We start from the raw sequence: 25,840 nt of genomic DNA, 5'->3' as shown, positions 1-25,840 counted from the left end.
ATTTCTACTTTTCTGCCATTATTATATAGAGCCTTCTTTTGCTACCAGCTATACCACACTTGACTTGTGAGTAACCCATTGACTAGGGTCAATCCAAACAATTTGAGGATTCTTCCGCTCACCTTCCTTCCTAGTCTTTGCCTCACAATTTCAGCTAACCTTTTTGTCACACATTTCCTCTCATCTTTTCTTTTAGTTCTTCTGGGGTTTATTTCTCCTCCATCAGAATTTCCAACCCCTCAGAAGAAGTTACAGATTTTTACACTTCCTCTCATCTTTTCTTTTAGTTCTTTTGGGGTTTGTTTCTTCTCCATCAGACATTTCCAACCCTCAGAAGAAGTTAAAGATTTCTTCTTTTTGCACTGACCAAGGTAACAATTATCTTTTCTGCACGATTTCAATATTTTTTTTTCTTTTTTTCTTTTTTTCCTTCTTTCTTTCTTTGGTCTGTGCTTGAATTTTGTGGTTATGTTGAATGTTTGCGTGTCTATCATTAGTAGTATTGCAAACTGTTTGGTCTGGTGGTCAAGACTTGGGATCTAGGCAAGTAGCTTTCATTATGGTCTCATGTTCAAAACTTTCTAAATGCAAATAATTTTTAAGATCAAATCCAATTGGACCTCTCATTAGTGAATGGTAAGATCGGTCCGATGATCAGTCAGTCCATTACCGAGTTATAAAAAAATCATTATCAAATCAATGGATTGTGAAGAATCATTTGCATTCTCATGGTGGTGTAATTGTATTTTGTGTATGATGCAAGGCTCACGGTGTGTCAAAGTTGTATCACAAAAAATTTCATCTATAGTGCAATAATTTCTCCACTATTCTATGTATTTAAAATTTCCCCTTTTATAATACTTGTGAATTTATATTTTATTTTTATAATATTTTCATGGATTAAATAAGTTTGAATTAAATATTTTGAAAACTTAATTAATTTAATTGCTTGTTTAAAGATTAAGTATACTTTAATTTATATATTTTAAGAACTCCATAGAATCAATGGATGGTTTAGATAATAAGTAGACAATTTAACAATAATTCAAGAATAAAATGTGAAATTAACCGTTTTAAATATGACTTTTTAGCTGATTGTCAAAAAAAATTGAGTAATATTACAAATTCAAGAATGTTATCTGAAAATTATCTAAAAATATTAATATATAATTCAAATTTATCCAACATAACCACATAATAACCCAAAGTTGAATTAAGGAAAATGATGTGAGTCTATCACAGCAATGAGTATATTTATTGTCACGGCGGATCTCAGTCGGTGGTGTAGACCTCACCTCTCTCGCCCAGATGAGGAAATCTCAAGTTCGTTTCAGTGATTTTATTGTACCCCTCTCTCTCTATCTCTCTATTTCTCTCAATGTTTGTATTCCATCCATTTTTCGAACTTTTCATTGAATTCTAGGATATAATATACAAATATAATTATTATGATTCTTTTTCTTTGCTTTTGGATAGAATTCGTACGTACCTACCTTTCTATTTGTATCTCTAGATGCATTGCCCCCTTTAAAAAGTTGATTATTTTAATAAGTTATTTTAATTTTTAATTATTTTGATATATTAAAATATTTGAGTTTGGAAGAGGATTGATTTTTTTTTTAGCTGAATGTAATATTTATGAGAAAAAAAATAAAATGATTATGATTTGATGTGATATTTTATTTTATTAACTATTTTAATATTTTTTTTTTATCATTTTGTGAAATTTAATAATAAAAAAAGCCAATATTTTGGCTTCCCAAACACCCCATGGGGCTTTGCTTTTTCGCCAGGTTCTGTTTGGTTGAGATTTTATATTTTGAAAAAAAAAATTAATTAAAAACTAATTTAGTAAAAATAATTTATTATTAGCGGAAATAATTTTTAAATTTAGAGATGCCCATACGGAAAGTATGCCAGTTTGGTGGCAAATTCTCTGTAAAGAATACACCCCTAAACTTCATCAGCGTTGGGTTTTTTTATAGTTTTCAAAAATTATTTTTCCTTACAAATAGAAAATGAAAATTGATTTAAAAGACAAAAAAAAAATGTTTTATTTTATTTTATTTTATCAAAATAATTTTTTATATTAATAATTTATTTTTTTTATAAGGATAATTTTCATGTTTTAAATAAGTTTGATTAAATTGAATTCTTTCTCATCAAATCTCATCATTTTTGGTAAAAAATAAAAAACAAGTATGGTGAGAATTCATTTCTCACCATCTATCACCTTACTTAACCATCTAAACAAAGGGTTTCCAATTCTCAAACCGAATCCCTCCATCCAAACAGAGTGTTCGCCAAACAGAGATTATTACATAGTACGGGGACGTATTTTGTGAATGACAACTATTGGCCAAGATGACGCGGAAGTGTCAGTCGAGATGCTACGTGGCTTGGTCGAATTGTTAAGATGATCTCGGCTGGGCCGAGGTTATCTGCGGAAATACCGGAATCCGAGATAAACGAATAAAGGGGAAAGAATCTTAGATGAAAGAGGGCTCTAGTCTGGATAAGGACAAAGCTCTTAGGGTGTTTATCCCTATCTAGCTAGAAATCCAAGATAAGCATTATGTGCCAGAATCCCATGAAGTAAAACTTCTAGGGGAGTTGGGCACTAATGGCTATAAAAACATGGCACCCTCGTGGGTGAAATGTAAGTCTTTTTTTGTGAGTTTAAGCGCATTTAGCTATCTTTGAGAGATATTTAATTACTGTCTTGATCATTAGAGTGCCCCCAGGTAGAAGAACCACCGCAGTATTTTTATATTTCTGTGACAGGTTGTTCGGGCTTAATCTATTCTGCTGTCACTCTCCAGCTGAGTTCTCTGTTTGGTTATGTGGTCAAAAATCAACACCTACAATTTGGCGCCGTCTGTGGGAATCTTAAGGAAATAGATGGCCAACGACGCACAGAAAGAAAAGGTCGGGGATGACATCAACAGTGAGAGTGGCGAACATATAAATCTAAACATCGGAGAGGAGAACCCTAGCAAGGAAACACAGGATCCAAATCCTAGGGAGAAGGATGTCGGCAATGCCCCAAAGAAAGTCGATCGAGAAGAATACTACAATGAAAACTACCTCCAGATATGGAAGGATAGATGCCTTAGGAGAGAAGGAGAAATGAAAGAGATGGGGAAAAAAGTTGGCCAACCTTCAGTCAATGGTCCACTTCATGATGCAAAACAACGTTATACAGCCACCATTTCCGTTGCAGGATACGTTGATGCCAGCAGCAAAGACTGATGCCCAGAAAGGAGGGCCCAAGGCAATCCCAATAGTCCACTAGCACGGAAAGGAGAAGGAGCGTTCATATCAGCCTTCGCGCGATGTTGGGCGAGCAGAGTCAATCAAGGATGAGTCACAGAGGACATAGCAAACCAAGAGGACTTATGTCAAAGAATCCCGGCATATCCAAGGAAAAGGGCTCTGCTTTGATAAGGAGAATGAGGGGAAATCTAAGATGCACAATGACACCGGGAGCAGCGCGCCAAAAAGGCTGAAGTATGTTAATAGCTAGGCTCCCGACCGAACAAATGAGGATTTTAGAGACTACCTTCAGAGGAAGCGACATGACGCCGAGATCACATCTCCAATCAAACCGAGGACACCGTTTTCAGTAGAGCTGGATACATTTGAAGCCCCGAAAAGATTTCAGATGCCGAGGTTCCAAATTTACGATGGCAAGTTCGACCCTAACTTTTATGTCGGCTTGTATATGAATTCTATGGCTTTGTACAGTGGATATGAGCAGTTGTTGTGCAAGATGTTCCCCTTATCCTTTAGGGAGATTGCATCTGATTAGTTTCGCAAGTTGCCGAAAAGAACTGTAAAAAGTTGGAAGAGCCTGGCCGAAATGTTTGTGGCCAGGTTTGTCATAAACAAATTGCAGCCATTAAGGGTAGATTCTCTACTGGCTTTGAAAATTGAAGAAGTAGAGAGCCTCAGGGCATATGCCAAGCGGTATTATGAGGTGTTCGACCGAATACCGACGTATAACTAGGAGTTGGCGGTCGTTTCTTTCAAAAACGGCCTGGAAGACTATTGCCCTTTACAACAGTCATTTGCCAGAACCCTACCAAAAAATATGGAGGAGCTCATGGCATGAATTGAGAAATATGCCAGAGTAAAGGAGGATACAAAAGGAACAAAGACACCAAAGCAAGAGAAGAGGAACAGCTCGCCGAAGCGAGGCTGAGGTAATTCTTGATTTAACAAGCAGGAGACAAGTTTGAGGATTGCATAGGCAGTCACAACTGTGTTCAAAATCCCGATCGACAAAGTTCTGGAGAGGATCAGGAACCAACCACACTACAGTGCCCCAGAAAAGGTTCATGGCGAGTTCATAGGTAAGATCATTGGAAAGCATTGTGCTTACCACAATGAGGATGAACACTTAACGCAAGGATGTAGGGCCCTGAAAACACACTTGGAGGACCTAGTTAGGCAGGGTCACCTGAGGGACCTAGTGGATGAGGCCAGGACCAGAGAGGAACATACTAGGTTTTCCCCAGCACCAGCAGCATCACGTCCACCATCGTCGCCGCAACAAGCAGATGGACCTCGGGTGATCAATGTAATTCACTCGAAGGTTAATGAGAATGACATGCGAGGAGAGATCCAGAAGGTGAGGCATTTACAGCATGTGTATCAAGCCCAGCAAAAGAGGCCTAGGACAAACGAGTACCAGGGACCAATGGTGTCACGACCCAAACCCGCCCCTATAGGTTTAGCATCGTAATCGACCAGTAATCCTTAGATTACTAAAGGCCTCTGAACAGAAATATATATATAAACAGGGACTGCAGAAGCAAATATACTAAACATACATAGTCCATAGAGCTGTGCAGACATACGTGGGATAAAAAATTTTCAAAAACCAACTTATATTTATATATATAGATGTGACGTCAAAATGCATTAGTCACACGTCACCGGAGCCACATATGCAGAACTTCCAAAACAATTTTAGATTAAACACAAATGTCAGAAGGTGCAAGAAAATCCTAAAGGCTCAAAACTTGGTCAGATCTCAAAAGGGGAACCTCCACGGGAGGCATGACAGCTGGCTGACTCCAGAACTTGCTAGGCAGCAACTTAGGCCTGGTCACGTGCCTGCTCACCTACATACATAAAAATAAATAGTAAGCGGAAGCCCAGTGAATAATAACAAGGTAAAAGGGTTTTAATAAATGATGTCCAACACAGAGTTAAAAATCAAAACTTATATCATAAACAAATTCTTATACACCTTCATATTCACATTCATATTCTAAGATCATATGTGGTACATCCATTAGCCATCATATTAACTTGGTCCTGAGACTCATATATATATATATATATATACCAACAACCATAAAGGTCCATATCTTGCGCGCAAGTAACTATGGTATTGTTACCCTCAGGCGAGGGCCACGTGAATATAGACCTCGGTATTGTTACCCCCGGACAAGGGCCACGTGAATATAGGCCACAGTATTGTTATCCCAGGGCGAGGGCTACGTGCATATTGGCCACGGTATTGTTACCCCCGGGCGAGGGCCACGTGAGCTAAGGATGCCACAAATGCATTTCAGAAAAATGGACATTCATTCATAATTCATAAAATAGCATTTCAAAAAACAGATCATATCATATCAGTCAGAAAATACTTGTAATTAAACATAGCTTTACAGAGTTATTACTCACAGTTAACAGATGGCTCCAAGTAGACGAGTAGAGTAGGTAATTCACTTAACTCGTGGCGCATGACCTACAGAATATGACAGATACATTAAAACACACATTTGGATTATACATAACTTATTTCATTTGTTCTTAGTGTGTTTCTATCCTTTATTCTCATTATGGTGCCTTAATCATGGCCTAGGAATGCCTAGAATGGAATGAGGATGCAAAATTTGCATTAGAAAACATTTTCCAAAACTTGCTGAAAACAGGGTCCACGCTCGAGCGTAGCTTTCCTCGCTCGAGCGGACATGCAAAATGCAAGGTCCGTTCGAGCGTAACTTCCTTCGCTCGAGCGGTCTGTAAATTTTGAAAAAGTACTGGTTGCTTGTTTTTCACTCTCGACGGACGCTCGATCCCCACTTGAGCGTGAGACTTAGACCTTCGCTCAAGTGTGACTTTTGTTACTCGAGCGTGATGCAAAACATACAAACTTCTGGGTACACGCATTTCACACTCGAGTGGACTTCAGGTCGCTCGAGCAAAAGTGCACGCACTCAGAGTGGTCGCTCGAGCATGGACTCCTACGCTCAAGTGTAGACGCAAATTCTAGAATTTTCAGATTTGATCTCCAAGCTTCAAATTCGAACTAAACACTTCAACGCTCAACTTTTGGGGCCAAAACCTTGAGGAATCACATGTGAACTTGGAAAACATTGAGAATTAAAGATGATTTTATAAAATCAAGGCCCACAAGCTTGACAATTGAGCAAATTCAAACTTGAATTGTGAAACATGACATGAATTTGACATGTATGGAGTGATTGAGCTTCAAGTTTCCAAATCATGAGCAAATGAGATGTTTGGGTCAAAAACATGTTGAGTTCCTTGAACAAAACCCAAGTATAGACATGCATGTGGAGATTGTTGAAAATCAACTTACCAAATTATGAAAATTAAGCATACATGCATGATACACTCTCAAGGTCAACTATCTAAGCTTAATTCTTGCTTCCCAATAGGATTTCCTTTGAATTCATGAGTTGGTTAACTTAATTACACTATCAAAAGCTTAAGTTCTCACCTAAACTTATCAATTGAGCTTCAAGTAGACCAATTCTTGAGTGATCAAAGCTAATACTTCTTAGTTCTCTTCAATAAATAGCAAGTCCCTTTTTGGTTGAACTTAAGCCTACCTCCCTCTTACCCTTTCTCACGTTGGTGTGTGTGAGTGAGCTCAAAATGTGATGAAATGAAGAAAAAACAAGAGTGAAAGCACATAAAAAACCTTATATAGGCTTACATAATGATAAGTAATTAAGGCTAAGTAAGTGGGCATCAAATTAATCCATTTTTAATCATTTCGAATTGAATTTTTGTTAAACATACCATAAAATTTTAAAAATTCCAACTAGTACATAAGTCAAGTCAATTTCTGATTTGAATACCGAAAAGGCTTTCAATTCACAAACCGAAACGAAAACATGAATAGATCTTTCTACGTTAACAAATATACACACACACATAATGCAATGCATAATGCAAAAATTCACTCTAATTTCTTTTTAAGTATAATTAAGCATGTATTAACATTAACTATGGGTCGGGCTTGTTACAAATGGTGTCTTTTATAGAGGCAAACCTAGACATGGTGCAGCATCCACACAACGATGCTCTGGTAGTGACCTCAAGATTGGAGAATGCCAGGTGAAGCGCATCCTGATAGACCAAGGCAGCTCTTGTAACATCACATATGTCAAATGTTACAAGAAGCTCGGCGTTCACTGAGATGATTTGGAGCAGTTAGATAGCCCAATGGTCGGGTTCAATGGAACGCGGACATGACCCCTAGGGGCAATAAATTTGGAGGTACAGGAAGGCACCAGAAATGTTAGCACAAAATTTACTGTAATTAATACCCTCTCCCCTTAAAATACTATACTGGGAAGACCGTGGCTACATGCAATAAGGGCTATTCCCTCAACGCTACACCAATTGTTGCGATTTCCAACTAAATAAAGGATAGAAGAAATCAGAGGGGATCAAGTACAGGCAAAAAATTGCTCCATGACAGTAATAAAATCCAACTGCAATGTGCGAGAGGTAGAAACAGTAGAAATTGAAGACGAGGATAGGGAGGTCCTTGATGATGTCGACAATGAACCAGCCAATAAGAGTGAGAAAGCCTTAAAGAAAATTCTGGTCCAAGAAGGAGATGAAGAGCGCTTCTTTTTTCTTGGCTCAGGCTTGGCCGAGGAGGATGAAAGGGAGTTGGAAGCTTTCTTACGGGCCAACATAGAAGTATTCGCCTGGACACCATATGAGATGCCACGCATTGACCCCGAGGTTACATGCCATAAGCTTAATGTAGACAGGTCGGCCAAACTTGTCATTCAACAAGCAAAGAGGCCAACGTTAATGCATGTTGAGGCAGTTGAAGAGGTAATGGACAAACTACTTGAAGCCAAAGCCATTCGCGAGGTGAACTGCCCTACTTGGCTATCCAACACTATAGTCGTGAAAAAGAAGAACGGCAAGCGGAGGGTTTGTGTTGACTTCACTAGCCTGAATAAGGCTTGTCCCAAGGACAATTTTCCACTGCCCAAGATTGATTAGCTAGTGGATGCCACTTCAGGGCATGGAATAATGAGTTTCCTGGACGCATATAGAGGTTATCACCAGATAGCAATGTATGCCCCAGATGAGGAGAAGATAGTGTTCATCACCCCGAAAAGACTCTATTGTTACAGAGTGATGTCTTTCAGGTTGAAGAATGCAGGAGCAACCTACCAGAGATTGGTTATTAAGATGTTTAGGCATCTGATTAGGAAGACGGTGGAGGTCTATATTGACAACATGGTCGTGAAGACCAAAGAGTCTAGAAACCATTTGGCAGACTTAAAGGCAGTTTTCAATTTCCTAAAAACATATCGGCTTCGACTCAATGCTTCAAAATGTGCATTTGGTGTTGGATCTGGTAAGTTTCTAGGATACTTGATCACCAGAAGGGACATTGAAGCAAGCCCAGATCAAATCAAAGCCATCCTTGACTTGAAAAGTCCGACATCAGCAAAACAAGTACAGATATTGATCGGAAGGGCAGCAGCCCTAAACAGATTTATAAGTCAAAGTTCAAATAAGTATAAACCATTTTTTTGTTTGTTAAAGAAGGCCATAGATTTCTTGTGGACAGAGGAGTGCAAAGTTGCCTTGGCCGACTTGAAGAAGTACTTGACAATAGCTCCAGTTTTGCCAAATCCAGTACCTGGAGAGGAACTGTTCTTGTACTTGGCAGTTTCAGACCATGCAGTAAGTGCAGTGGTAATCCAAGAACAGGAGGGAGAATAAAGGCCTATGTACTATGTGAGTAAGACTTTAGCGAATGTAGAAACTAGGTACTTGCCCTTGGAGAAGTTAACATTGGCACTGGTGATGGCTTCCAAGAAATTGAATCACTACTTCCAAGCCCACAAGATTGTGGTGCTAACTAAGCATCCTTTGAAATCCTTGTTGCAACATGGAGATCTAATAGGAAAAGTGGCCAGATGGGCTGTGGTGCTGGGCCAATATGACTTGGAATTCAGGCCTAGAACAGCAACCAAGGAAAAGGTTCTGGCCGACTTTGTGGCTGAGTTCACTCCGGGAGCCATCCTACGTCAGGCTCTACTAAGCCGAGGCTTAGGATGCTCAGAGGAACTAGAAGTAACCTAGCTAGTACCAAAGAACAACACGTCGGCAAAGCCAAAGAAGGCAGAAGAAAGGCTAAAATCATGTGACATTTACATCGGCGATTCTTTCCACCTGTTTGTTTGTTGATGGGAGCTCAAACTACCAAGGAGCAGGAGCATGAGTGGTTTTGGTGTCACCAAAAGGGCGGATGATAGAGCAATCAATTCGATTAGGGTTCAAGGCCTCAAACAATGAAGCAGAATACGAGGCATTGATTACTGGATTAAAATTAGCCACAGTAATGGAAGCCAATGAAGTGGTAGTCTTCTTTGACTCCCAACTTATTGTGAATCAAGTAACGGGTGAGTATGCAGTCCGAGATAAAAGAATGGTAGCTAATGCCAAAGAAGTTGTCAGGCTGCTGGCACTGTTCCAGGATTGCTGGCTACAACAAGTTAGCCGAGATGATAATAGTCATGCCGATGCCTTGGATAACTTGGTTAGTGCAATAAAGTCAGGGGAACCACGGACAATCATGGTCGATTATTTGACGGGACCAAGTATGGAACCCCTCATAACAAAATATGAGGCGATGTGTATAGAGATGGGTCTAAGCTGGATGGATGCAATAGTGATGTTTCTTAAGGATGTCAAGCTGCCAAAAGACAGAAGAGAGGTACGTAAGACAAGATTGAAGTCGGCCAGGTTTTGCTTGTCAGCAGAAGGCCATCTTTATAAGAGGTCCTTCACTGGGTCCCTTTTGAGATGTGTACATCCCTCCCAGGTTAAAGACTTCTTGTATGAAATACATGAAGGAGTTTGCGGAAGCCATACTAGGGGTAGATCACTTGCTCATATGGCCATAACTCAAGGATATTGGTGGCCCTATATGCAGAAAGATGCTGAGGCCTATGTCTGAAAATGTAAGAAATGTCAAAGGTTTGTACCCCTAATACATCAGCTAGTAGCAAACTTGAACCCGGTATCAATCCCTTGGCCGTTTGCCCAGTGGGCATAGATCTTATTGGGTAGTTGCCCCAAGTAACTGGACAAAGAAAGTTCATACTTATGGCAACTGACTATTTTACCAAATGGGTAGAAGTTGAACCCCTTACGAAGATAAGAGATGTTGATATAAAGAACTTCATCTAGAAGAACATCATTACTAGGTTTAGGATCCCAAGGGCCATTATAGCAGACAATGACACTCAGTTTGACAGTAAGCTAATTAAAAGCTTATGTACAAAGTACCGGATCAAGAACTACTATACTCTACTCTCAACTTTCCTCAGAATAATGGTCAGGTAGAAGTATCCAACAAGACCATCTTAGATGGGATCAAGAAAAGGCTAGAAGCAGCTAAGGGAAAATGGATGAAAGAATTGCCTAATGTGTTGTGGGCATATTGGACTACTCCGAGAAGATCTACTAGGGAATCACCTTTTGCCATGACTTACGACACTAAAGCAATTATCCTACTAGAGGTCAACATCCCCGGAGTCAGAACCCAGGGAGTGGAAAATGGGTCCAATGAAGCATTCTTGGCCCGAGATCTGGACCTAGTAGAAGAAAGAAGAGAGAGAGCGGCAATTAGGTTGAGGGCATACCAGCTGCAGCTTGCCAGGGCTTACAACAAGAAAGTCAACCAAAGAGAATTTAAGGTTAAGGACCTCATCTTGAGGAAGGTTGTCAGCAATAAGAAAGACCCCAAGGAAGGCAAACTTGGCCCAAACCGGGAGGAACCTTACCGAATTATCTCAGTTGCCGGCAATGGAGCATACCGGCTTGAGGACAATGATGGCAAGGACTTGTCGAGGCCATGGAACACCAGGAATTTAAAGTTCTTTTACCATTAGCTTTTGTTTCTTTTTAGACTTATGTAATTATTAGCCAAAGTTTTAATAAAGGACCATCTGATTTTGTTTCTATTTATTGTTGAAATTTGTGCGATAGAACTAAATAGTCTTATGACGATGTTCGTTAAACATGTCGAGTAACTTAGACTTATCATATGGTAGAGTTGAATTATACTTATCACATGATAGAGTTGAACTAAGTTGGCGATGTTTCCGATTGAAACATGACAAGTAGCTTAGACTTATCATATGACAGAGTTGAATTATACTTGCATATGATAGAGTTGAACTAAGTTGGATGAGTAGCTTAGACTTATTATATGACATAGTTAAATTATACTTGCATATGATAGAATTGAACTAAGTTGAATAAAATCAGGCTTGCTATGTCAGCAGAATTAAACTAAGTTTGCCCTATGTGGATTAACAGAGAAACCAAGGTAGAAACACCTTGGCTAGTCTTTGTTTGAATCTAATCTCAACAATAGACCATAGACGCATACTTAATGTGAACTTAAGTGGCACTTAGGTTCACATTAGGGGGCTGAGAGCATGAATGGTAAATAAGCTCAAAGAGCTTAGCACATGTTGAAAATTTCTCAGAAAATTTTACAAGTTAGAGCGGGCTTGGACACTTGTTGAAATTTTAGAGCAATTTACAAGTTGAAGTTAGCCGAGATAATAAAGAAATGGGTATCCGAGAAATTTATTACCGGAGGTAACCAAGAAAGCTGTCAGGCTTGAAAAGATTGGAATGGTAAAGTCTTGATAGAAGACATCAAGTTGATTGATTAAATTAAAGAGAAATAGCACACTTGTAGAAATATTTTGATAAAATATTTTTAAATGTTGGCCAAGAAAAACAGTCAAGGTTTAAAATCGAGATGATATTGGTCCGAGATGGCTAGCTAAGGATAACTCCGATGTTATTCTTATTCGATATGTACTACCTCGATATGGAGAAACATACAAGCAGTAAGCATACAAAGGAAGCATTCAACATGTAAAAAAACGGAAGCATGCATTCACAAAAGACTACTTGGTCAGATACAAACGAGGGCACATTAGCCGAATTGAAACTTGAAATTGTTCAAAACAAAAAAGGTTGCAAGTACTGAAAATAGTTCAAAGTAAGAGAAAATCCTAAGTACTAGCAGTAGTGGCATTGATCTCGGACTGCCCAACCTTGGCTGTTGGCGGTATGTCGGCCTTAATTGGTAGTGTTGCTTCCTTCTCCGCCGCATTCTCGGCATCAATTTCAAGAAGAGTCTGATCCAAGCTCTTCTCAGCAGTTTTGACTTCGGCTTCAGAAGCGGCCTTGGGAACCTGGTCCTCGTCGTCCTGAGTCAAGTCTAGGACTTGCTCATTTAGAGTTGGGGACTTGGCCCCAACAGCTTGAGCTTCATCCTCAACCTCGACAACTACACCCTGAGCCTTGTCGGCTTCGGCTTCAGCTTCTTCTTCTTCCTCAGCTTTATCTTCAGATTGGCTTGGAGTTGAGGGGAATGGAAGAGCAAGTCGGCTAGCGTCGGTAAGAGGCGAGTCATCGGGGACAGCCAACTCCTTCAATGCAACCATCCAACCAATGGTGTAACCTTTATTACAGGCATGGTTGACCTGCTTCTTGTAGGCGTCACAGACGTCAGCTGCCTCTTTTGCATAAGCCTTTTCATCAGCAGCCTTGAGCTTGGCCTTTTTTGTGGAGAGCACTATTCGAAGTTCGATCAGGGTCTCGGCCTTCTTTTCCTTTACCTCTTTTGCCTGGGTCTGAGCAACCACGGTGATATTTTCAGCAGCCTCAGCACGATCCTCACCATTGCTTTTTGCTGGTTGGGCAGCCTTGTTCTGATCTAGCAAGCTTCGGATACGAGCAGCCTGGTTCAACGAAGCAAGGAGCTTGGCTGCCTCTTTTGTCTTGTCGGTCAACCCCTTTTTGAATGCCTCGGTCTTCACCGCAAAGGAGTAACGTTGCTGGATGGCCTGTAAGAGGAAAATTAGACATTTTTTGGCAAAGTACAAGCACAAATCTCAAAATTGAAATTTAACAAAAAGAAGCAAAGTACGTAGAAGCTTACCAGAACACAATGCTGCATCATCAAGGCGTAGTTCTCATACTCAGTGAGCTCAGCCATTCGATTTATGTCGGCCGACAGAAGAACAGCGGTGGAAATAGCAGCACCGACTTGCACATCGTCAAGGGCACTGTTCCCAGCTAACAAAGGTCGGTCTCCAACCATAAACGTTGGTGTCCAGGGTTTGTTGGCGTGGAACACACCCGGGCTGTGTTGCTTCTTCAGACCTTGGCTTCTTGGATTGCGATTTGTCGGATAGATCAACCTTGGTGGGCCTCTTCCTGATGGCTGATGATTTTTCCTCGATCTCAACCAACTTCGAGATCGGCACAGTCTCTTTAGACTCGACCTCTATGACAGTGGTTTTGGCCTTATCCCTTTTTACCCTTTTGACTTTGGGCTTGGATTAAGGCTGGAAATGATAGGGGGATTGGACTATGACCACACCAGGGATGTCGGTAAGAAGGTCATTAGGAACAATCTTCGCACGGCCCATTTTATCGGTAGTAACAGGGATAGTGACCTTGGTACCAAAGTGTATTACTGGCAAGACAGTAGGAGGGTTTACTGGATTGTAGGCCGATGCCTTTAAATCTCGGCGCCGGCGGCTCCTAGTTCTGCCGGTTGACGGGTTCGCTGGGGCACGACGTCGGCATTAGTGCTGAGATGGTGAGATAAACTGAGGAGCAGAGGTGGATGGTAGTTCCACTGGATTAGAAGAAGAGGCATGGTCTTGCCTTGGTGATAAAACATCTGATGGAGTTGTTGCAAAGAAAGGAGTCTTGCTTCGACGAGGAACGTCGAGCAGAGCGAACTTGTAAGTTGGTACGTAATTGAGTAGTAGCGGGGCTGTGCGCTTCTCAAGTGGCAAACCCAATAACCTTTTCAAATCCTTGCTGGGGAAGAAAGTTTGACAGAAGTCCTTGGCTGGCTGAGGAAGAACTGCAAAAGAGAAACAAAAAGAAGGCATTAGTACAAATAAATGAACTAGCAAGTCTTAGCAGAAATATGACTATGAGATGACTCAGTTCTTACCATCACCCTCTTTAAATACTGTATGGCACAAAGGGAAGAGATGAAGATCGTCATCAGGCGCAAACTCCCAATTGCCGAGATGATCAAGTAATCATCTCTAGCACCCTTGTTTGAATCTGGGAGGTCGGCTATGATTTTGTAGGCAGTTGATCTGGGCTTGAGGTAAGATATGTAGCCTTTTTCAGACTTAAGGTCACACATGGTGTAATAGAATTGGATGTCAACAAGTGTTATCCTAGCCTTCTCTCTGTGTGCCAACTCAATGATGCCATTAAAAACCCTATGGAGTTTATGGCTAGTTGCATAGGGTTAAGCTTGTAGTAGTGAAGGATTTCCCTAAAGAGGATGCCTAGGGGAAGCTGAAGTCCGCACTCAATGAATGCCACAACAGGGAATGGCATGGAATCCTTAACATGCATAATAAAGTCCTCCTCTCCAGCCAACCTGATTTGAACGTCGGCTGGAATGGAGAACTCTTGCCTGAAGTTCTCAAGTTTGGCAGGGGTGTCTACCCTCCACCTAAACATTCCCATGATGTTGGCTTGATGAAGTGGGTACAATATTTTAGAAAAAATACTTGGTATAGGATTGAAGACCTCGGCCAAACCCCAAACAGGCACTGGGTCTAGGGTTTTGAAGATTTAGGAGAATTTGTTTCAATTTTTCCTAAGTGTTTGGTTTCTAGGACCTAGAACTACAGAAACAAGAAGCAAGAATCTAAAAAACAAAACAAGAAGACCAGAAAAGGAATGCGATTTAGAATCAAGAAAGCAATTGTCAAGAAATGAGGAAAGATACGAATTCACAAACAATGAATAGATGTGTGCAAGTGTGTGAAAATCACAAGACAAGACAATGGACGGTAACAAAACATAGAACAGATTAAAGAAAATAGATTGATTTGCAGAATAAAAATGACCACCAAAATCAAGGAATATCTATGAAAACATATTCAAAATAGCGATAAATGCGATGACAACGTGTGGCGGAAGAACATATTGAGAAAACAATGAAGACTGAAATTAAAGAGAAAGAAACTAGAAACTCACCGAATATAGGCGATGAAGCAACGCCGAAGCAATGATCACCGGAATCACGCGATGACAGTCACTGGAACAGACCAACGAATACTTCACTGGAAGTAATGGACAGAGTAGTTATAGAGCTTGAGAGCTTGAAAAATGGTGGTTCAAGAAGGAAAGTTTAGAGAGAAAAATTGAGCACAGAGAGAAATCAATTTTGTAAGAGTAAAGAGGCAAAGAGAGAGAGAGAGAGAGTTTTTGTCAAAAATACGAAAAGGCTGCAAACCATAATGGAAATGCCTTGGACGATGTGCCTGCCAGGCGGCGTGGCAGCAATGACCCGCCCTAATATCGCGTGTCACGTACGAACCAACAAGAAAAGGGTCATGTGGAGGAAACGGTTAAGTGGACTATGCGTGACAGCTCATGCACAGTTAGAACTCTTGAAATTCTTAAGTTAATGAAGCTGTAACCTCGGCTAGAGGAACGATCTCGGTTGAGATGTTTAAAGAATTAAGTTCTTGGTTCTTGATCCTTGGAAGGATGGACAGCTAAATCCTAAATATATGAAGCCGACGAGATTATCTCAATTGAAAAGAAGAATGAATTTTTGTGACATGCTACGTGGACAAACGATGTAGGTTCCATTACCTCAGGTTGCCGAGGTAATAGAACCTAGGGGGTAGATGTGGGGACGTATTTTGTGAATGACAGCACATGGCTAAGATAACGCCGAAGTGTCAACCGATGTGCCATGTGGCTTGGTCGAACTGTCAAGATGATCTCGGCTGGACTGAGTTATCTGCGGAGATACCGGAATCCGAGATAAGCAGATAAGGGGGGAAGAATCTTAGATGAAAAAAGGCTCTAATCTAGATAAGGATAAAACTCTTAGGGAGTTTATCCCTATCTAGCTAGGAATCCCAAGAAGCATTATGTGTCAGAATCCCATGAAGTAAGACTTCTAGGGGAGTGGCACTAATGGCTATAAAAACATGGCACCCTCGAGGGTCAAAGGTAAGTCCCCTTTTGTGAGTTTAAGCACATTTAGCTATTTTTGAGAGATATTTGATTACTGACTTGATCATCGACGTGCCCTCAGGTAGAAGAACCACCGCGATATTCTTATCTTTCTGTGGCAGGTTGTTCGGGCTTAATCTATTCTATCGGTGCTCTTCAGCTGAGTTCCTTGTTTGGTTGTGTGGTCAAAAATCAACATCCACACATAGAACTTTAGAAAGAGTGTTGAAGTATTCATAGGCAGTAAGCAATAACAATTCAATGATAGAAAAGTTCACAGTTTGAAAACTCTGTTATACTCTGTTTTGTTCTAAACTCTGATTGGGCTTTTAATCTTCAATGCGGAGGATGGTGGTCGCGAGACATATGAGAGAGAGAGCGAGAGAAGATCAGTGATCGTTGGTCGCAAGAGGACAAAGGAGGGCGAAGGAGATCGGTGGTCAAATTTCGTTGTCGCTGTAAAAACTATCCAAACAATTAAACTAATTATCACAAGCCCTAACGCTGTGTTTGGTTGGGGGATTTAGAAAAAAAATGAAAAAGGCATGTAAAATTAAATGAAATGTAGGTATGTTTTATTCACATTTCACCTACTTTTTCTCTTTCTATTTTCAAATTTTTTCTCAAATTCTCCAACCAAACACAACATAAATCAATTTGTCAAAAATAAAAATACATACAAATATCACAGATACATACACATACATATATGATTATCCAAACTGATTAGTTAAAAATTACTCAAACAAAAACTCCCAAAACCCTCAAAATTCCTTCTTTTGTAAATACAAACATACTTATTGAATGATTTTTTTTTTTCTCACAAATCTTAACCTTATCATACTTACACAACACGTATGGAAGAGATTTGTTAAAGAACTTATTTGGAAGTCCTAAATAATAAAATAAATTGATTAAAATCTTTCGACCAGAGCCTTGACCCAAACCCTTATCTTTTTAATTAATGGTCAATCAAAAATAACGAAATTGTGCGTTCCACGTGTGGAGGAAAAAAAATGTAAAATGACATAACTTTGATTGTTCATCATTATTTTTTTTTTATTTTAATATTGTTTTATTTACACCCAATTTATGAATTTTGTGATTTATTTATAGGGGAAATATTACATTAGCGCAAATTAGTGCAAAACTTTATAAATATTAATAATTAAAATTATAAACTTTTTTATAGATTTTTTTTTCTCCTAATATCACTAGGATTGGGATGTAATTACCCCTTATCTATAAAGAATAAAAAAATAAAAATTATATATTGTTATAATTATCATTATAGAAAAGTTGTTTCATAATTTACCCGCCTTAATAAAGTATTAATATTATGGGTTGAATTTCCCTTAAGTTCAAATTTAAATTTGACTGTTATGTTTGGACTCGTTAGGAGCACCACAAGTCCCATTTCGATTATCAAAACCATTTATTTTGTGGAGTTCTGTTTAATAATTGTAACATTTCTAGTTTATTGTGTTTGTCTAAAAAAAAAGAAAAGAAAAGAAAAGAAAAGAAAAGTATAAGTATGTTTTTGAAAATAGACAATCTATTTCTTTTAAAAACAAACATGGCAAAATAAAGAGATTGCGATTATCTAAATTGACTTAATTTTTTATTTATTTATGAATGATATACAGAAAAAAACCTTATAAAGAAACGATATCAGGGTCCATGGTAGGCCCTACAATTCCAAACATGACAAAGGTCAAGTTGAAATTTAAATTTAAGAGAAACTCAACCCTAATATTATTTAACTACTTGATTTTAAATTTTCTAAATTTATTTTTTACGTTGTGTGATATATTGATAAATGTTTCACAACCATCTTATACGATGTTCAATTCACAAGAATGCAATGCAATAAAGTGATTATTCCATCATAATGTTTATTTTCATATTTGATTCACTAAAAAAAATAAAAATTGTATTTTAAATAAAATCATCATTAACCTTAGAAAATAAAAAATATTTGAAAGCGTTTCTTTTTTTTTTTTTTTTTGATTTTGAGAATTTACATGAGTTGGGAGTTAAAATTTTATGAATTGACTTTTGCATATTTTTATATTGATAATTATAAAAATATAATTATTTATTTTTTATTCACTACAAATAATGAACATAGTGAATAAGGAAATACAAACTATAGGAAATAAATCTCAGGAGAAGTAAATTTTACCCTTCTTTTTCTTTTAATTTTTTTTTTTTTTTTTTTACATTTAAAGCTAGGGGCTAGCGTATTGTCATGGCCCACACCACATGGTCCACGATTGTTGTGGGTTGAATTGACCTCCGTAATAAAAAAAGCCTATTGAAATTATTTTGGAAAAATTAAAAAAAAAAATTAGGATTTGAGTTTTGTAATAAAATAAATCTTATATTTTTAATTTTATAAATTTAAATCTTGCATTTTCTATTTGTTTTTAATTTAAATTATTTGTCTATTTTCGTTAAGTAAAATTAATAAAATAATTGGTATTTTAATTATAAAAACTCAATAAAAATAATATTTTAGACATTTTATGTATATTTACATTGAGTTTATTGATTAAATTTTTTTAATTGTATTTAATAAAAATAGATAAATGATTTAAATTAAAAATTAATTAAAATATTAAAATTTAAGTTTTATTTTATTAATTACCCCCCCCCCCCCCCTCTCTCTTTAAGGCTGACACCACATGGATTTGTTGTGGGTTGAATGACCTCACAAATTAAAAACCTTATTCAAATTATTTTAGAAAAACTACCCCCAAAAAAAAAAAAAAAAAAACTCAGAGTTTGAATTTTGTAATAAAATGAATTCTATATTTTAAATTTTATTAATTTAAATTCTAAATTTTTATTTATTTTTAATTTAAATTATTTATCTATTTTCATTAAGTAAAATTAATTAAATAATAGGTATTTTAATCATAAAACTCGATAAATAAATAAATAAAAAGTATTTTAGACATTTTATATATATCTACATTGAGTTTAATGACTAAAATTCTCTTTTTTTTTTTAATTTTACATAACAAAAATAGATAAATGGTTTAGGTTGAAACTAATCAAAATATTATGGTTTAAATTGACAAAATTAAAAACTCATAATTTATTTTATTATAAAGATAAAATCTTGGGATTTTTTTGTAATTACCCCAATTATTTTTTAAATATATTTTTTCGGTAAATTAATTTACAAAAATAGATCTGACTGCAATTAGTTTAAAGTAATTGAATCATTAAAAATTAATCACCAATTGAGTAATTTTTTTGAATAATGAAAAATATTTTCGTTTGCTTTAGTTTTGGAATTATGATTTTTGTGGAATTATGATTTAAGTGTGCAATTGTGAGTTGAGTTTTGAAAATAGAAAATTTGTTTGGTTATAAGTTTTGAAAAGTGTTTTGGAAAGAGTTTTGAGTTATATTTTGAGTTTTGAGTTTTTAAATTTTGAGTTGTATTTTGAAATTTTTTGGATTTATTTTTTAAAAATATTAAAAAATGTTTATGAAAAATTTATTTTTATTTAAAATAAATATTTTTTATTTAATTTTTTTAATTTTTTAATTTTAAATGTTTTATTTTATTGTATAAATATTTTAATTTTTTTAAATTTTAATATTTTAAACTCAAAACACAACTCCACACTCAAATTGTACCAAACACATAACTCAAAACTCAATTCAAAAACTATTTTCAAAACTCATAACCAAATACATAATTTGAAACTCCACACTATTTTCAAAACTCCGCACTCAAATCGTAAGCAAAAACATAACAAACAAAATTGAAATATTTATAAAATAAAATAAACTATTTAAAATAAAATTATATATTTAAAATAAAAAATAATTTTTTAAAATTTTTTAACATTTAAAATATTTTAAAAAAATACAATACACAAATGTATGAAATATAGTACACATTAACATAAATAAATAAATATTTAAAATATAAAGTATTTACCCTGTAAATAAAATTAAGAAAATTTTTAAATATTTAAAAAAAAATAAATCTAAAAAATTTCAAAATACAACTCAAAACTTTTTTCGAAACTCAGAACTAAATAATTTCTCTTTTCAAAACTCAACTCCAAATTCATAACTCAAAACACGACTTCACATTCAAATCATGACTCTAAAAACAATTTTAAAAAACAAAATAAAAAAATATTTTTTTTGAAATTTTCTTTTAAAATAGAGTTTTGGAAAGAGGTTTTGAGTTTTGAAAAGAATTTTGAATTGTGTGTTTGCTTATGAGTTTTAAAATTAAATTTTGAATTAAATTTTGAATAATTTTAAATTTCATGTTTAATTATAAATTTTTTAAAAAAATTAAACGTTTTTAATTAAAATCATAATTTGAAAAGAAAACCAAACAACAGCCATAAGATTGATTTTTTAGTGGGTAAATTACACTTTGCCCCCATGAAGTTTCACCCATTTCTCACTTTAGCCTTTTTATTTTAATTTTTCTCATTTTGGTCCTTCATGTTTACAATCCTTCCCACTTTACTGTAGGTCTAATTTCCATCCAAACAACTAACAAAATTTGCCACATCATCAACACATCAGTTTCATATGTGATGTAAAAAATTCACTAAAAATGCAAAAAATGAAAAATAAAAAAAAAATTGAAATTTTTTTTAGTCTTTAGTGAACTTTTTTTGTTTTTTTTTTTTAAAATTTATTCATAAACATTATTACATTATAGATACATCTAGATTAGATGCACCTAAAAAAATAAAAACAAATTTAACTAAAAAAATAAAAAACTTTACTAAAAACGAAAAAAATGAAAATATACTGAATCAAACACCTGTATTGTCAATTCTAAAATAACTATCATTTTTTTCGTCTTTAGTGAACTCTTTTCTTTTTTTGGTTAAATTTGTTTTTATTTTCTTAGGTGCATCTAATCTAGATGCATCTATAATGTAATAATGTTTATGAATAAATTTTTTTAAAAAGTTTGCTAAAGACTAAAAAAAAATTAATTTTTTTGTTTTTTATTTTTTGCATCTTTAGTGAATTTTTTATATCATACATGGAGCTGATATAACAAATTCTGTTAGTTTTTTGGATAGAAATTAGTTTAGAAGTCAAGTGAGAAGAATTACAAACATGGAGGGTAAGTGAGAAGGATTACAAACATTAAGCGTCAAAGTGAGAAAAATTAAATTTAAAGAATCAAGTGAAAAGAGTTGTAAATATGAAAAGTTAAAATAAGAAAAATCAAATTTAAAAAATTAAAATAGATAATGAGTGAAACTTTAGGGAGAGAAAGAGTAATTTGCCTTTTTTTTAGTTGTAGTAACGTAGATGGCAGTTGATTTGAGTACTACTCACGTTGACAATTTGTCTAAAAAATAGTGACTGTTACTGTTAGTGTAGCTCTGCAGAGCAATTAACTTTAATCGCGTCAGAGAGAAACTGTGAGATTGAGATAGGAAGAAAAATATGTGGTGTGGAGAAGTGGGGAGACGTGACACTCTCCGCACCACAAAAAGAGTAAAGAAAAAAATGTTTTTGAATGATTTAAATAAATATATTTTTTAATTTTTTATAAAAAAAAATGAAAAATAGTATAACCTAAATAAATATATTTATACCAAACAAACTCAAAGTTACTATTTAAAGAGCAGCTCTTCCCTTATTATATAGTGTATAGATGAACTGGAAATTACGCTAAATAATATCAATTTTTTGCGCAGCTCACTTTCCGTAAAACTACCACCGGAAACCAAAACAACATTGGAAAAACATGCTTTACTGCGAGCATAACTCCCAAAAATCCAAAGCACCAATGCCATGGATTGGAATATATGTTGCAGCAGCATCTCTAATTTGCTTCCTAACGATTGTTGCCGATGCTTTCTATGCGTTTCGAAACAAAAAATTTTGGTTCCCGTGCAAATTCTTCACTATCAATGCCGCTACGCTAACATTGTTAGGTGTAGCAATGAAGATGCCATTGGATGTGAGTAGCGACATGTACGGAGGAAGTGATCAACTTGCAAAACTTAGCAGCACAGTCATGATGTGTATTGCAATAGGTAATTTTATGCCATCTTTGGGCCCCATGGATGATAAAGATATATTCACCAACATAATAGCCTTGGGTATTCTTATAATCACCGTGATTGTGAATGTTTGCATCCAATTAGTTACTTGTACAATTCCGAATGAAATACTAGTAGAACATGTTCTAGTTAATTTTTTCATGCTTCTGTTGTTGGTAATATCAGCTTTCTCGGCGGTTACAGTTGCTACCACTAAAAAATATCTAGAATTGAAGTATAGTGAAATACACAAAGAAGCATTAAGAGAACAAATTGGAAAGAAAATTACAGTTGAAAAACTGAAAGAAAATGTCAACAAGTACTGGATGATGGCAGAAACTGGGAGCCCCCAATTTGTGATGGCACGTTCTGTGACCTGCTCTGCTTCAGGGCTGATCTGTCTTATGACTGCTCTAATTTTAGCACAACTTGAGTACCGAGTGTGGGATTTTGCTACAACTGGGGAATCAGATTATGCGTGGTCAACATTTTTTATTTTTGCAATTCAGACTGCTACAGTGGGCGTGGGGATCATTGGTCCGATATGTAGATGGTTCACTGCCATTAAATTCAAATGCTCCAAGGAAAGTACCAAAGGCTTCAAAACTGAGCTCAAACCAGAGAGTTATTGGATTAAGAGGTTGGAAGAATGGAAGAAGAGCTCTATAGTTCTTCAAATCCGTGGTCTGAAATTGAGAAAACTTGTCCAGCGCACCAAAAATCTAGTTTTGAACTTGTGTATAATGATTCAGGTTATGATTGTGGTAACAAGCAAATTAACTCTTCTCATTCCCCTTTTTTTTGTTCGCCGGCTCATGTTATGTTACCGCTGTTGCTACAATTTGTTTAAGGAGCCTGTACATAACTCAACATCCCCAACGAAGTCGGATAATGTTTTGCTTCTTGAAGGTGAAGTGGAACTTACTGAAAGTACCTTGAAGAACATTCGTAAAGCAGCAGATCATTTCATCGTCAAGGCCAACAAACAGCAGCCCAGAAATTTAATCGAGCTTCTTCAACAGAAATCTACATGTGGCTTTGAATGCATATTAGACTTTCATAGCGACAAAGTTCCATCATTAGATTCTCAAGAACCTCTTAATTGCTGGGCTTTGCCATTGGTGACTCTAACTTGCATCGCCATTGCAATTTCCAAAATCAATAAGAACATGGCTGACAGGCTTGTGCGCAGCGTGAGCGAAGGCCTCTCGTATGTTAGACATGTTGACGAAGCCATGGATACCAAAGGGAACCTCACAAACAGTAGAGATGCAGCTAATAAAGCGTGGTTAGGAGTCGAACTTGAAGGCAAGTGGCTTGATGAAGATCTCACCAGAATAGCTCCCAAAGAAACATCTTATAGAGAGACTTTTCAAATACTCGCTGATTTTGCTCAGAAAATTGTTATAAAATACAAGGCAAATATCAATGCAAGCCCCGACGGGAGCCCTACCAATTGGCCCATTAACGTTATAGCAGCTAATTCTATGTATAGAATTTGCAAATCTCTATTGCTGGATGATGAAGGTAACAATCACCAGATAAATCATGATGAACTGTTCCTGAAATTATTTAACATGATCGCAGGTATGCTTCTTCTTTTTCTTCTCTTTTTTTTTAACTAGTGTATATGAGGCTTTTCCTTGTACTTTTATAGTCACCCGACCCCTGCATACTTGGCAATTACTGGGCACAAACTCTAACGTTGTATTTGGTTGGGGAATTTGCAAAGAAATTTGGAAAGAGAAAGGGAAAAACTAGGTGAAACGTGAATAAAATATACTTACATTTCACCTAGTTACACACATCTTTTTCTTTTCTTTTTCTAAATCCTTTCCCAAATCCCTCAACCAAATACAACATAAGGGTGGCCCCAATTGAATCAAACAGTTTATATGGAATTTGAACTCGTGACCTATGCTTAGTCAGACGCTTATAACGACTTAACTTGGTACTTGTGTTATCAACTTACCTACGTGGTGTTATGTGATTGCAGGTATACTAGGTGCTTGCCTTACCAACTTACCTGGGGTTATAACCATGAAGTGCTTTTCCAGTGCCATTGAAAAGAGGGAGGAGAATGTCCGACTTGCAGCTCAACTTCTCGGCGAAACTGAAAAGATTCTGAAAATTTTTGAAAATCATGAACTACTCTGTCTACATAATGCTGATCAATTTACGAGTATTGATGAGTGGCATGCAAAAATGGGGCAAGCAAATCCCTCTGCTTCCCCCTCTTCATCCGATAACAATTCGGTTGCTTCTGGTTTAGGTGAGTTGGCTATGGAGATTGAGTTGGAAGCCTAATTCATTCATCACTGGCTAGTTTTAATAAGCTTTGTAGTATTAAGTTTGTGTTGTCTTAATTTTGATGTTATTCTGATTTCAAATGTGTAAGAATTAGATTTTGATATCATTTGAATTTCAAGTGTGTAAGAACTATAATTAGATATTTGAATTTCTGGTTACATTGCATTGTTGTAACTATAAATAAACACTGTTCTTGAATTTTATATGTTAAAATAACCATGACCGACTTCTTAACCTAATTATATTCACCATGAGAATTGTTCATGGCTGCAAGTGTGCATTGGGCAAGACAATCCTTTTAGTTAATGATTGTTCAATTAGGAAATTAATTTCTTTTGATTAATGATTGTTCTATTAGGAAATTAATTTCTAAGCCAAACTATGTTGGTTGTTCCTTTTAATTTTTACTCTTTATTATTCTTCCTCTGTCACCTCTTAATCAATTAATACCAAAAAAAAAAAAAAAAAAAATCACTGTTAAAAGTTAAAACCAAAGTCAAATTGACTTTAAGGAAAAGAGGGCAGGGAGGTAGAGGTTTCCACGGGTAGTCTAAAAGCTTTGCTCTCCAGAATGATGTGTTAAAAATTGGCATGATGTCATACTATAAATGATTGTTTCACCCGTCATTCGAATATTTAAGTTTTAGGGAAAATTATATTTCGTTGTAGCAGTGGCAAAAAAATTACATTTTGAACAATAGGTCAAACTTTTTTTTTTTTTTTTTTAATTTTAAATGAAAGCATTTTTGGATTTCGAAATGAACCTCTGTTTCTTTCAGTGGAGAACATTTTCTATTCAAAACGTTGTTTGTTTCCATTCCAAATTGTAGTCCTTCATGTTCCACACACTGTTTTAAGTATAGTTAGGCGAGTCAAGAGTCTCTCCTTGCAGCCCTGTCCTTGCGCCCGTCCTTGTAGGCTTTCGGGACTACTTTTAGGCCCAATTTTGATAATCCGAACCGTTCATATTTTATGATTTGTTCAATATATCATACCTGTAAAAAATCAAGTTGATCGGATATCAGAAAGCATGTGTTCGGAAAACTGTTTATTAAATTATTTAAAAAATAGTTTTTAGTTCAATTTTTCGAACACATACTTTCTGATATCCGATCAACTTGATT

General features: G+C 36.2%; 2 protein-coding genes across 2 annotated transcripts; both read left to right on the top strand.

Annotated features, from left to right (window-relative positions):
• The first annotated feature begins 17 nt into the window (after positions 1-17).
• On the top strand, positions 18-24,955 carry LOC114292074 (uncharacterized). The gene is made up of 3 exons (XM_082875255.1): positions 18-371; positions 22,059-23,993; positions 24,403-24,955. The coding sequence occupies exons 2-3, from the start codon at positions 22,109-22,111 to the stop codon at positions 24,711-24,713; spliced, it is 2,196 nt and encodes a 731-aa protein (XP_082731381.1). The 5' UTR covers positions 18-371; positions 22,059-22,108; the 3' UTR covers positions 24,714-24,955.
• Positions 9,647-11,201, top strand: LOC145793771 (uncharacterized). Its single transcript, XM_082876642.1, has 3 exons — positions 9,647-10,021; positions 10,130-10,258; positions 10,650-11,201. Exons 1-3 carry the CDS (start codon positions 9,647-9,649, stop codon positions 11,199-11,201), a joined length of 1,056 nt encoding a protein of 351 aa, XP_082732768.1.
• Positions 24,956-25,840: the final 885 nt, after the last annotated feature.

Source organism: Camellia sinensis, chromosome 6 (assembly GCF_055761805.1).
Source record: "Camellia sinensis isolate YWXY chromosome 6, ASM5576180v1, whole genome shotgun sequence".
Lineage (NCBI taxonomy): Eukaryota > Viridiplantae > Streptophyta > Magnoliopsida > Ericales > Theaceae > Camellia > Camellia sinensis.
The sequence above is the reverse complement of the archived record's forward strand: the minus strand, read 5'-3'. Positions and strand labels throughout refer to the sequence as shown.

What these genes read in the sequence shown, in the direction of transcription:
- LOC114292074 (XM_082875255.1), top strand. Translation starts at nt 22,109, where the DNA reads ATGCTTTACTGCGAGCATAACTCCCAAAAATCCAAAGCACCAATGCCA. An exon ending in ATTATTTAACATGATCGCAG is followed by an intron (nt 23,994 to 24,402) that starts GTATGCTTCTTC and finishes ATGTGATTGCAG; the next exon opens with GTATACTAGGTGCTTGCCTT.
- LOC145793771 (XM_082876642.1), top strand. Translation starts at nt 9,647, where the DNA reads ATGGAAGCCAATGAAGTGGTAGTCTTCTTTGACTCCCAACTTATTGTG. An exon ending in TGCCAAAAGACAGAAGAGAG is followed by an intron (nt 10,022 to 10,129) that starts GTACGTAAGACA and finishes CATCCCTCCCAG; the next exon opens with GTTAAAGACTTCTTGTATGA. An exon ending in AGAAAGATGCTGAGGCCTAT is followed by an intron (nt 10,259 to 10,649) that starts GTCTGAAAATGT and finishes AATAATGGTCAG; the next exon opens with GTAGAAGTATCCAACAAGAC.